The 12,436-nt window shown below is 54.4% G+C and overlaps 2 protein-coding genes across 2 annotated transcripts; one reads left to right on the top strand and one right to left on the bottom strand.

Moving 5' to 3' along the window:
• Nucleotides 1-494: 494 nt before the first annotated feature.
• MYCTH_2304264 (uncharacterized protein) lies at nt 495-9,739 on the bottom strand. Its single transcript, XM_003662926.1, has 13 exons — nt 9,584-9,739; nt 8,182-8,995; nt 7,953-8,106; nt 5,181-7,896; nt 4,769-5,126; nt 4,408-4,714; nt 4,121-4,349; nt 3,951-4,063; nt 3,679-3,890; nt 3,053-3,622; nt 2,944-2,995; nt 711-2,884; nt 495-650 (listed from the first exon to the last, which is right to left on the bottom strand). Exons 2-13 carry the CDS (start codon nt 8,903-8,905, stop codon nt 538-540), a joined length of 7,722 nt encoding a protein of 2,573 aa, XP_003662974.1. The 5' UTR covers nt 8,906-8,995; nt 9,584-9,739; the 3' UTR covers nt 495-537.
• Nucleotides 9,740-11,353: 1,614 nt separating this feature from the next.
• On the top strand, nt 11,354-12,191 carry MYCTH_50281 (uncharacterized protein; the record flags this gene model as incomplete). Its single annotated transcript, XM_003662927.1, has 3 exons — nt 11,354-11,409; nt 11,471-11,521; nt 11,582-12,191. 3 exons carry the CDS (start codon nt 11,354-11,356, stop codon nt 12,189-12,191), a joined length of 717 nt encoding a protein of 238 aa, XP_003662975.1.
• Between the last annotated feature and the right edge of the window lie 245 nt (nt 12,192-12,436).

A 12,436-nucleotide genomic window follows, 5' to 3' on the forward strand; every position in this document is an offset into this window, starting at 1 on the left:
CAGCTGATCCTCTATCAGACTTCCCCGACAAAACACAATCTAAATAAACAATACAATGGCACTGGTCGCCGCTCCGACCCAGCTCGGTCCTTGAACCTTTCCTTCCCCCCTCCCTCACAAACTCTCTCTTTCTCTATCTGCCCAAGATTTCCCTGGCCCCCAGATGCGAAGGCCTCTCTGTCCCACCCATCCTGGTAGTTCCGGAAAGAAAGAAAAAAAAAAAAAGTTCGTGAATGCTCGGTGTCTCATGTCCATCCCTGAAGTCAACCTCCTTGACGCCGCTGCTCCTTCAAAGTGAGCATATAACACTTTTTCCGTTTCGTGCCGTTATATTGCTGCATCCAACGCATACCCGTAAGAATCGTTCCCCTTGTCTGACACAGCTTGTCGGCTGCTCAGCCACTGTGCGGTCATTGTCATGGTCTCGTTGCGTCATGATCCATTACCCCTGATTGTTTCTCCCAATTACTTCCTCCTTCGCCTGCTTCGCACCTCGCACGTGGTGTTCTCGCCAAATCCGCCAGCATGACCCTAGCATCAGCCAGCCGTGTTGCTCGACGCGACGCTCGAGTCGTCGCTATAATACATTCCTGAACCGTCTTCCTCTAGCTCGTCGACGACCAAAAGCCCGGCTAGCGAATCGAAGATACCTACTCCATCGTCAACATCCTCATGAGCGAGATGGCGTTTGCTTCCGTGTCAGTACTTACTCTGGTTGAGCTGCACAAACTCTGCTGCCTCGTCATCCTCCGCTGGCTCCTTCAGGTTGAAGTACCTGCTGCAGTTCTTGATAACCCTCTGCAGGCCAGCGACGGCGCGCTCCGTCACCTCGGCGTTGCGGAGGACGTAGTTCTCGTGCAGATAGTGCAGGCACCTAAACCCCAGTGCCCTTGCTGTCACCCTCATCCTCTCGGCCAGTTCCCCTGCCTGGCCCGTCTCTTCTCCGGTAGGAGGGCGGAAGGTGCGGTATTGGAATAGCTTGTCCTGCAAGAAGATCTCCGTCCCGTCAATGACCGAAGTGTCAAAGTAGCCCAGCAGGCCGGGCGCCCAGTCTGGAAGCCTATCGAGGCTCGTCATGATGATTTGATGTCGCGTTTCCCCGGATCTCGGCCGCGGGCCGTCAAAAGTCTCTCTCATAAAATCCAAGAAAGCTCTGCCCTCAGCATTTTGCAGCGACATGCACTGTTGTGAGACGTGCTTGATCAGGTTGTTGATCATGGCTGCGTCGCTCGCGTTGCGACAAAACACCATCCCGGCCACACGCAAGTATGGCGAGACCGGGTGGCCTAGCTGTCCCGAAATCCGGAAGAGTAGGGTGCGATAGATTGCATTCTCCATCTGGCGATTCTGCTTCATCAGGTTTGCGACGATCGAATTGGTCGACGCAGGGTTCTGCGCAATCGTAATCAGCCTGTCCACAAATACGTTGACCGGGACTGTACGGGGCCCCATTCGATAGATGATGCTGGCCTCGTCGAGCCCAATCTCAAACAGCTGGTCTGAATCAGTGCTGGCCTCGCCAGGCTCCACGGCACCCGCGGTCGGGAGATTCCCTTCGATGTTGGTCGGCAGCCGCGTGTTTGCAAGTATGTAATCCAGCAGCGCGATGATAGTTTCGTACGATGGAGGCCGGTTCGGCATTCGCCTAGAGACCACGGCAACCATCTTGACAAACTGCGGAGAGAGGAACGGCTCTGCCTGGGTATCTGCCCACACAATCCATATCAGCCACTTGAGGAAATGTGGGTGCTCTAAGAAAGCCGCCAGCTCGTGGCGACCCAGCTTGACGAAGGACAGCATAAAGTCGAATACTTCGTGCCATGAACGCAAGTTCATGTGGAAACCCTGCCACAGGTGCTCGATGATGCGCAACACCCCCGCGATGACGGATTGCCTCCCGTCCACTTCTTCTGCATCCGATTCGCCATCTTCTTCCGGAGACGGAATACCATATTGCGCCGGGACTCGTTCCTTGATCAACTGAAGCACCTGAATCATAAAGTTGGCTGTGGCCTGTCGCACCTCCTCGTCGACGTTTCTCTGCACCAGCATGCGAAAAGCGAAGGTGTATCTGCTGAAATAGTCGTGGACGGCGACGCTGCAGTGAGCGCAACTGTCACACATGACCTGGATGCGGGTGAGAAGGTTGTAGAAGTCCGGAACATCCTTTGTTCGTGACGCCACTTGATCCAGGTGACTCAGAGCCATCGCGATCGCTTGTGTTTCCAGAGCATGGTCCGGTGAGCATCCATTTGGATATAGGCTCTTCAGCTGGAAGAGAGCCAAGCACACAAACTGGATCTGGGAAGGATCGAACAGACAATGTCTCCTGAGCAGCCAGGCATTCTCATCGTGGATGAATTCCTCTATGTCCTCGGGCATCTTCACGCGGAAAGGGGCCGGGCGCCCCAGACGCGGCAGGCTCTCCTGCCTCTTGGCGAGAGACGACGACCTCTGGTAAAACAGCATGTAGGCACTGTACTGCTTCTCAAAGACTGTGTTGCCTGACTGGAACTGAGATTGGTAATCCGGGCCCCCGAAGCAAGAGTTCGCCATTGAGGCCGGGTCCCATGGGGTGACCGTCTCGTCGTTGAATTCGACCCACGTCTGCGTGTCGCCGAGGGTTGGGCGCTCCCGGATGTAGGAATAATAGTGGCCCGATTCGGCAGTTCCGGTATGGACGAGGACGCCTACAAGTTCAAAAATGTCCTCCAGCTGTTCTTGGTTAGGGTTGCTCAGATGTTCGATAGTGTACGGCCGCATGTCGATCTTGTCTGGGAAGGAGAAGTAGTCGTTGATCTTGCTCCGCTGCATTGTTCTGAGGTTGAAGTCAAAGCGCTTCAGGTGAAAGATAAGGTTGTCTGGGACATCCTTGAGACACGCCCTGTTTTTCTCGGTGGTGAGCAACTAGAAGATGGTATGCGAGACAATCTGATTACGAACCTCTTGACGGCGTCGACGTGACGATCGCAGGTAGAACATTTGTACTTGTTATCTGCACCTTGTCAGTTATCCGGAAAGGATATTGTTTTGCAGAAGTTCAAAGACGTACCGCCTTCCATGATTTCACCATCGACATAAGCCTGCAGGCTCTCTTGCAACGAGCTCTTCCCCTTGATATCGCACTGAATAGCCGAGAAGGGCTCGAGCCTCTCAGAAACATGCTCGCACTCTTGAGAGCGAACTTGCTGAACCAGTTGGCCACCGTAAAAGGAACGGAACCGGTTTTTCTCGTCACTGGTGAGGAACTGTCCCTCCCAGCGGTCAAACAGCAGATTGTAGAACTCGTCAACGTCCATTTGAATGACGACGTCGATTTGTGTGTCCTCGTATGTCTTGATGCTCCCAACGCACTCCTCAGGGTTAATGAAGGGCCGGACGCTGTCTTGCAAAAAGGCGAATAACTTCTGAGTCTGGAAAAGCAGATTTTGGCTGTATTCCCGGTCTTGGACGGTCGCCCCAAGCATGAACTCGCGAAAGTCGACGTTCATGAATAGCTGCGTCAACAGCGAGTTGAAGTAGCAGGTGTTGGACAAGTTTCGAACGCCAGGGTAGCCGCACGGCGCTCTAATGGCTTTTGACCTCTCGAATTGTTGAGGCAACTCGTATGCATAGACATCCCCTAGGAGGCCAATTAGTTTCCCAATCGTCACATTACCAGTGTGTGGCGTTACACACCTTCTTGGTTGGGAAAGACCGGGACCAAGTCATCCATGTCCTCGAGAAGCCACATGAATTCGGTGGGGTCGTCTTTGACCATTGTGAAGATGATTTCCATAAGCCAACCGCGAGTCTGGGGACAAGCAATTGGCCGACCCGGCCCGAATTCCTTCTCGTACTCCTCACGAGGCGGGAAGAGGTGTTTCCAAAAGATCCTTCGCGCAAGCCCCCTGGGAACGGTTAGTCCATTTGCACCAGTTCGGTAATAGATGACCGCCACAGATGCTCACCGTCTTGAAAGCACACCCCGGCCGACTTGCTCGCCTCTCCTACATATGATGGTGTGCAGGAGCCGAACAAGGCCGGCCGCAACCACATCAGGCTCGGCGGGCCTGGTGAGATCCTAATCGAGCATGGTTAGATATCATGCATGGCGAGGTATAGAACGCCTGTCACGCACCTCGGATGTGGTGTAGTTGAGAAGCAGGTTTAACCAGTGATGGGAGAGCTGCTCGAGGTTGGGGGACCCTGGATGCGTCTCTTCCAGGGTCTGGAGCATGTCAAAACATAGTTCAAGGATCTCCGTCGAGTTATCCGTCTTGGAAATCGCTGGCCCGACAAGCTGGGAGACTAAGGGCCAAAAGAAGTCTCGAAATTTCGCAATCGTTGCGGATTCCTTGTTGGAATATCTGGCCAAGGCACGTCAGATGCTATATAAATCAGGACGACAGCATAAGTGTGCCATACCTTTCACCCTCTGCAGCTGTGCCTGACTTTTCCCGGAGGAGCATTGCAGTCGTTTGCCTGACCGTCTCCCGTGGGTCGTTGAGAAGAAGATCGCCGATGATCCGTGGAACATCTGAATGGGTGGAGAACGCCGTCATGAAGTCGCTGCTTGTGCAGCAAGACTCCAAGATGCTCTGCAGACAGAGGGCAATATGTTTGGTGGCACTCTTCGGGGAGTCCGCCGGGGTAGCCATCGATAGGATGGCTAGGAGGCGATCCAAAAGCGGCGCGTCGAGAAATTGAGCGGCGGAAGCCGGAAGCTCCGGATCTGAATGTCGTGTGTCAGCAGTACACAGCAAACCAAGATCAGAAGAGAGAATACCTCTGAGAAGAGAAGCCAGCAACGAGACAAGAGCAGAGCTCAGCTCAATCTGGAGCTCCCGATTCGAACAATGAGAGACGATCTCGGGATCTGAGATTGCTCGGACAACAAGGGAAAGGGACCGAAGCAAGGGAGCTGAACGTAAACCGGAAGCCTCGTCTCGTTCGTGACTCCTCCTTTCATCTGAAGCAGGAGAGCCCGGTCGACAACTGTCGAGATATTCCTGGAGAGCATTAACGGCGTAGAGTGATTTGAATGGTTGTCCCAGGGAAAATGTGTCCTTGTAGGAGACAGAAGGGTCGCCGATGGTTTCCAGAAGTTTGTCATCAGCCGGGAGCTTGACCAGAAAACCGTATATCTACAGAGTCACGGGTCAGCGAAGTGGGCGTGGGCATGGACAAAAGGACCCTACCTCGCGAGCAAGCTTTTCCTCCATTGAAAGATACTCCCAGAGTTCGTCAAAATGGCTCAGGATCTCAATCTCCACGGGAGATGCGCCCTGGGGAACTCTTGGGGAGGCGGGAGCCTCAGGCTCCTTCTTGACGAGGATGATGCCGTTGTGAATCTGAAGGTCCTCAAGGGATTTGCAGATGTCGCTCTCTTGGGGAACAAATGGCCTCCCACGGTAGTAAATACGGTAGCTGTTGAAACCCGTCGCTTCCCGCAGACTCGCAAGCAGCGACGCAGCCGTGTTCCGCTTGCCGATCTTCAGGGGCATGACGGTGGTTTGCTTGTCCCCATCAAATGACTGGTACTTCAGTTCTGCTGGTTCCCCTTCAATATCCTTCGGGGACTCGAGAAGGAGCGATCTCATGTCCGGTGCGGAGAACTCCGGCCTGGACTGATGGAGTTGGTGGAACTCTCTCAGGACCGCCAGCGAGCGGACGAACAATAGCTCCTGCTCTTGAACTTGCTCATCCGTGGCAACTATTTCCATGGAGTCATCCCCTCCGCCAGCAACGCCATTAGCAAAGGCTCTCAACTTTGCGGCTGCCGAAGACAGCTGGCGAAGGCAACGGTCAACGAGGGCGAGATGGACTTTCCGAGCCCGGTAGTGCGAGAATGACTGGATGGAACGGCTCTCAATGTACACGTCGTTGACTAACGTGTGAATGGCCCTTTGCTCAACAGTTCCTGTCGGTGCAGTAAGAGCAAGCCGCCACAGCATCTCAATCCCAGAGTGGTTGGGATTCTCATCGTCGTCCAGGACGATACTGGTAGGGTCGTTCACCAGTGGCATCACGCCCTCGCGGACAAAATCGAGAGTCCCATGACAGAAATATTTGGGGTGCAGGGCCGGGAGGTACTCTGAAAAGCAAGTTGATGTGAAGGGGTTCTCGCCCGCGCTCCGTTTCATGGCCAGCGTCAGAATCTGCCACGCGGCATCTCGATCCTCCTGGCATGCCGCTTCTGGGCCGACAAGCAGACTCCAGAGCTTCGGCCCAAGGTCTTTTGTGAGAGAAGCGGGCTCTTGGTAAATGATTGACATGAGCAGCTCCTTCCGAGGTGCATTCTGAGGTCCGCTGATAGTGGTCGAGAAACCTGCAGACTTCGTTGCGGGAACCGCTGCGGCAAGCTCATCGATTAGGAGCCTGGTCAGGTCATGCTCGGACGTCAGCTCGTGCAGATCCCTGCCATACTGAAAACGGCTCGTCATCTTGAGTACCCAGAGGCTCCCTATCGTAGACGGGGATGGATTAGCGATGTCGCTTAAGCAGTCGCGGAAGATGTTCCAGCGTCCATCTTGGCCGGGCCCATGACCCAGTATACTGTCGAGTTTTTGGATCGCAAATTGCTGGATGTCGGGATACGCAACCGGGGACTGCGACCCGAACACGGAGGACTGGCGGATGAGGCGGATGAAGAGGTCAAAGGGTATAGACTCGGTAACAAGGCTGTCCATGAAGCGGGTGAGAATTTGCTTGAGAACCTGGTCGCAGAATTCCCGCATGGTTGATCCAAAGTTCTCCACGGGCACCGTGTTAAGCTTTTCAAGAAAACACATCAACGCGTCCAGTGGGAAGAGGTTGGCAATGCGGCCGATCATGCGTATGAGGGCGTCAGATACCCGGGGATCCTGCGTCGACGTGACCGTCTGCCAGAAGGTGTCGGTGTGGGCCCGGGAATATGTGTGCGAGACAACGAGAAAGCCGATAATGTTGCTGCTTTCGAGGGTAATTTCCGGATGACAGGTCGGACCCAAGACGTAGTTGACCAAGCCGGTGCTGAGGAGGAAGTCGGCAATGTACTGCAGGAGACCGAAGGGAGCTTCGTCGCCTGGTGGCTCCGCCGTCTTACGATACAGAGCCACCAGATTGCTGCACATGGTACTCACGGCCATGACGCGCAGTTGCATCTGACTGGATTTGATGAGCTTGACGAAGTGCGAAAACTTCCAATGGTAGGCCATTGCCTCTGGTGCGAGATGTGGTGCGACGGGCGGCCGATCCTGGAGGTGGTTATTGACGACTTCCGACGGGACGACCCCAGGTGTAGCGAGACAGGTTTGATATATCTCTGTGGCTCCCTCGATGAGGTTTCCTGCGCCCTCGGGCGATAGTTGATTCAAGTTTTTCTCGACGATGTCCGACAGCATAGAGGCCATGGCCGTGAAGACCGAGTACATGCGGCTAACGAGGCGCTTCGCGGACTCGCTAATCTGCTGACCAAGATATTGTGGCCTATGGTAGACGCACTTCATGATGTTTCCCGCGACGAGGCATAGGTTTCCGAGGTGGTCAGTTACCACCCGGGGAAACTGGGAGACGTGACGCAGTTCAAACGAGGCCAGCTGTCGGATGTTTGCGAGGGAGCCTCCTTGACTGGCCGGGAAGTTCTGAAATGTGTCAATAACGGCAGACATCTCGGCGAGATAGCTCCAGTCCTCCTCTCCATTGCGCAGGTGCGGCGAGGAGCTGTGCATTGTCACCTCTTCTCGGCGCGTCAGTGACCCCAGGGCGTGAAGATATGGCGGTGAGGCGAGCGCCTGAATGCGCGCCTGGTCTGACAAGGACGGGTTCCGGATGGTTCGGAGGTCGAGCTCGACGAAGAAAGCCGTCAATTGTGAAAAGGACCTGTAAAACGCAAAGATCTCCTGCCGCAGATCCTTGGACCGAGGATAGGGCGACCTATATTCCGAGTCAATCCCGTCACTTGCGGCCATGTCCTCGGCTCGTATACTTACTTCCGGTTGACCATGTGGAGGACCAAATGGGGCACAGCTTGCCACATATCCCGGTACAAAAAGTACGAATCCTCAACTGCAGCGGAGGAAGCGGCCTTGACAAAACTGAGATACTTGTCAATCCATTCGACGAAAGCGCGGGACACTTGTTCGTCTGGGGGTCGTTGCATGTCAGCGCACTTGCTGGGCACCCCCACGACGCAAGGAGGGGCCATGAGTTTGGGCTTACGGGTCGGCAAGTATTGCAATAGCCGGATCACGGTCTCCAGATATGATTCTGTGGCGTCGTGGAACGGAAAGGTGGCCGTAGGATCGTATTCCAGTGACCGACCCGAATCGTCCAGCATAGTGATGGACTCGTCGTCATCGAAATCGGCGTCATCCTCGCCCGTCACGGAGATGACCTCGATGGGAGGGCTACCGCTGCCCGAACTTGACGACAAGGGAGTCTCGGATAGCATACCGTTAGCCGGCAAGTCGGTCCCGAGCTCCTCCACGCTTTTTCTCGCGGCATCGGGTCGGGATGTAGCAGAGGGCGGGGTGACACTCCGAGCTCTATGGGAGGGCGATGGCGGGGATGGGGGTAATGCCTCGAGGGGCTGTTGTGATGGCGTCCGCACATTGATCGTGACGCGGCTGGACCGCGGTTCCGTACCGGGCTCAGCGGTGAGTTGCTGCCGTTCTGGGGTTGTGGGTATGGCAGGGTCCGGATCAATCTTCATGGCAGAATCGCTCCTCTGCTCGGGGGCGGACATGCCCGCTGCGGGGGAGCTCGGAGTTGATTCGAAGGTCTCGGCCGACCGGCTCCGAGAATCGCTGGTCAAGGACGTGCGACGTCGCTTCCGGGCAGACAGGTTGTCGTCGTCTTCGTCGAACGGATTTGGGCGGGTCGAGCAAGGCTCGGAGGAGACAGCACGTTCTCGCGACGAATCGGCTGTCGAAGCTTGAGCCATCGGGCTTGCGCAGAGAAGGGCTAATCTGGGGAAAGCAACTTTAGCTCCGCAGACGGATGAGCTCCGCTCAGGGAAGCTCGGTGGCAGCTTCTGGATCGCGCAGTGGTTAGCATGTGGTGGTGTTTTGCGATAGGTGCATGCCCGATAAGGTGGGGGTGACTGCTTGGTTCAAATTCAAGCAAGCGGTCGGGGAGCTGCGGAAGAGGCAGAACGCGACAAAGGGTCAGAGCCTAGCAACTAAGCCAGAGCTACAGTTTAGAATCCCGGTTTGGAGAGCTTCGGCTCTATGCGGTGCTCAAGAAAAGTGGTGGGAAATGGGCAACGACAGCGGAGAGAGTCCGCAAGCACGAACAAAGAGAAGCAAGCGGCCACTTGCCAATGAATCGAATCAGTGCACACCAGCATTTCTTGTTCTCCTTTAACGCTTGTTGATGTTTCTTCCTCCCGAACCCCTGTCCTCGATGAGTTGCCGGGGTATGGAGGTTACGCGTAGGTGTGGGGAGTGCGCAGGTTGAGCTCGGTCGTTGGAATGAAAAGGTATGTAATCCGTCCTGATGTAAGTGCGAGACAACTCTCGGTGCTCTGCAGCTAGGCTGCCCACGGAGCGCAAAAGAGGGGAGGGGAACAGGCTGTCGCGTTGCGTGCGAACAAAAAAAAAGTTCCAAGCTCAACACATACCTAGGTAATAGCAGCCAACAATGCACAGATAGATAGGGTAAGGAGCTACCTGCAAGGAGAGAGTACCTTGACGTCGGTATAGGAGAAATGTGATAATCCTCCTAAAGTATTCCCCAGCTCCGCCCTTGGTCGAGTACAAGTTACCGTTTAAGGCTTGGAGGTCGCTTTGGTGTCAGCCCAGGCTCGTGGTCCCGCAATGAGTTGAAGGGCAATGACGGGAAGAAACGAGGGGGCTGCGTGGCCGCGGGGCGTGCGAAAACGATAATGCGGGGCAGGGTGTGGTTGCATCAGCTTGGCAGCCAGCTGTGGTCGACGATTGTTCGGCACCTTAAGAACCGAGCGAACAGAGCGTTGGGACGGAAAATCGGAAAGACGCCGCGGTCGTGAAAGGTCTGGTATGTGCTGGTTAACTTTGGGATTTTTTACTTTTCAAATGGGCTTTTGCCTTGAGAGTCCGACCCTCATTGCCTCGATTGAGCTCCTGCTGCATGATGCGGCAGGATCGTATCAGCCCTAACAAATGGGCAGGCCAAATATGCGGGCGCGTCCCTACACTGCAGATACTAAAGGTAAATAGATTATAGAGAGCATACTAGTACGTGAAATAACTCGTTTACATACTCAGGATCATCTCTTTTTCGTGTAGCTTATCACCTAAGGTGATAGCCATAGCATAACATAAGTAGGAGCATAAGGTAAATTCAAGGTCAGACTGCAATTAGCCCAAGGATCCGGTCAAATCTAGTTCATAAGGCTCCCGCGAAGGAATGTAGAGTACTGTACAGAGGACGTTACCTACCTTATGATTGTATGTGTACGTACATACTGAGGAAAAATGGTCACTACTACTACGATCAGTCCCAACCCTATCAGAAGGTGCTTTGCAACCTCAATAGAAGCTCAATCGATAACCTTGCACCTTGTATAACAGAACACGAGGCCTCACTTTCCATCGCTCCTATATTTCAGTCAACCCTTCCAAGTTGTTATAAGATCAGCCGTATTTCTCAACTCACACAGTCCATGCCTTGTAAAGTTCCTACTATGCTTGGTATGTTGAAGGAACAGGAAACAGAACAACGCGCAACGGAGCAGTAATGTAGACATGGAACAAAAATTCTTTTTTGTGAGTCTTTCTTTGTCTGCCTTGTCTTTTCAAGGAAGCGGCAGTTAAAGAAATTTTTGGTCGGCGGTCGGTGATATCACAAGGTAATGCCGAATGGTCACCGGTAGATGGATGGGCAAGCGGACGGAACAGTGCTCTTTACGGAGTACCCCGGTGTGTTGTTATCGCTCGCGCTGCGCGCCAGATCTTCACTCCCAGCTGACATTGTGGATCCTGGCCCGGGGCCCGCTGGGAGCAGCCGAAGCGGCGCACAAACGGCTTACCCTTGTCACTCTGAATTGTTCTTTCATCAAAAGATTTTCCAACGTTCAGCTTCAGTGTTCCATGCCTCAAACTCGCATCAGCATCAGCTCCACTCGTGAGCGTAGATACAAACAAGAAAACAGCAAAAGGGACATTTCAGGACACGTTCCTTGGATTCGCATGTGCCACGAGCTGCGCTGATCGGCCGGCAAACAGACAGCAATGTGGACACCAAACTCAGCAACTCTATTGTGATAGTTCAATTATTGTTCTACTCTTTAAACGCCTCACAGCAACCGGCCGTTGTTTTCGGAAAATAACAACTAGCTTAGCACGCCCTTCTAGGGGCCGCTCCTGGAAAGACGTTCAGGTTTCGCCTTGTGTTGACGGGTGGAATTGCAATGGATCGGAAAAGAGTTGTGCATACGCTAGACACGCCTTACTCGGCAGTTGAATGGTCGGTTGAACTTAAAACATCCACCTGCGTCTCGCGGCTACATGCTGACTGGTGTGGAAAGGCCACATATAAGCCAGGAAGATCAAGATGCTATCCTAGAACTTCTTTGCCAGTGAGTCTGGTTCCTGCCCCCCTTGGTCTGTCACCGCCTCCCCTGACATGCTTTGCCGAGTAGATTGCTATCTCCTCTTGGGGCCTATCGAAGATCATTCATAACACCGTCGAAAGGGAAACGGAAGCGCTCCAAAAAAGCCAGAGGCTCGGAGACGCCCTCAAACGCAGCACCAGCGTCGACTGTCCCTCCTCCGCCAGAATTGGCCGCCCATGTCGATGTAGGGCTTTCCACCATCTCTCGCACCCTGCAGGCCATGTCTGGCAGGGAGACTCCGAATCGCGAAGAAGCAGAACCCAAGGGTTGCAGCAGACCTTATAGTGTTGTTTTCGTAGCGCGAGCCGGTCAGTCTTCCGCGTTTCATTGCCACTTTCCCCAAATGGTAGCACTTGCCGCGCAGTCACAGCCCCCGGATAAGGCCGTGAGGCTAGTTGGTCTCTCCAAGGCTTGCGAGGACCGGCTGAGCACAGCACTAGGGATTCCCCGCGTCTCCAGCATCGGTTTGCGAGAAGATGCCCCGCAAGCCAAAGGGCTCGTCGAGTATGTGCGAGAGCACGTAGCGCCTGTCGAAATCGCCTGGCTTCGGGAGGCCCAGGGCGGCAGGTTTCTCGAGACAAAGATCGATGCTGTTCCGACCAAAATTGGGGTCAAGAAACAGAGGGTCTCTTGACGGAACTGCAGTGATGCGTGGAGGAGACATGTGGTTGTGTTTGGAAACAGGTCCAGGCCTCCTTATTGTGTTTTGGTGCGACCGGCGGCAGTCGTATCCGAGCAGCCGCAGATTTGCACAATACAACACCGAGTAAGGCGTTGTCACACGCACGAACCCGCTGCTACGCTGCAGCATAGCCTCTGGGTACTCTTCGCCCTTCTTTAGGGGGGGGGGAGAGGATCACTGACCAGCACTGTGCTGTG

This window comes from Thermothelomyces thermophilus, chromosome 3 (assembly GCF_000226095.1).
Source record: "Thermothelomyces thermophilus ATCC 42464 chromosome 3, complete sequence".
Lineage (NCBI taxonomy): Eukaryota > Fungi > Ascomycota > Sordariomycetes > Sordariales > Chaetomiaceae > Thermothelomyces > Thermothelomyces thermophilus.

Bases quoted from the DNA above. Each gene is read 5' to 3' on its own strand.
- MYCTH_2304264 (XM_003662926.1), bottom strand. From the start codon at position 8,905: ATGGCTCAAGCTTCGACAGCCGATTCGTCGCGAGAACGTGCTGTCTCC. The intron at 3,891-3,950 runs GTGAGCATCTGT...AACCGTTCCCAG, and splicing joins CGGGGTGTGCTTTCAAGACG to GGGGCTTGCGCGAAGGATCT. The intron at 651-710 runs GTAAGTACTGAC...ACGATGGAGTAG, and splicing joins GTTTGTGCAGCTCAACCAGA to GTATCTTCGATTCGCTAGCC.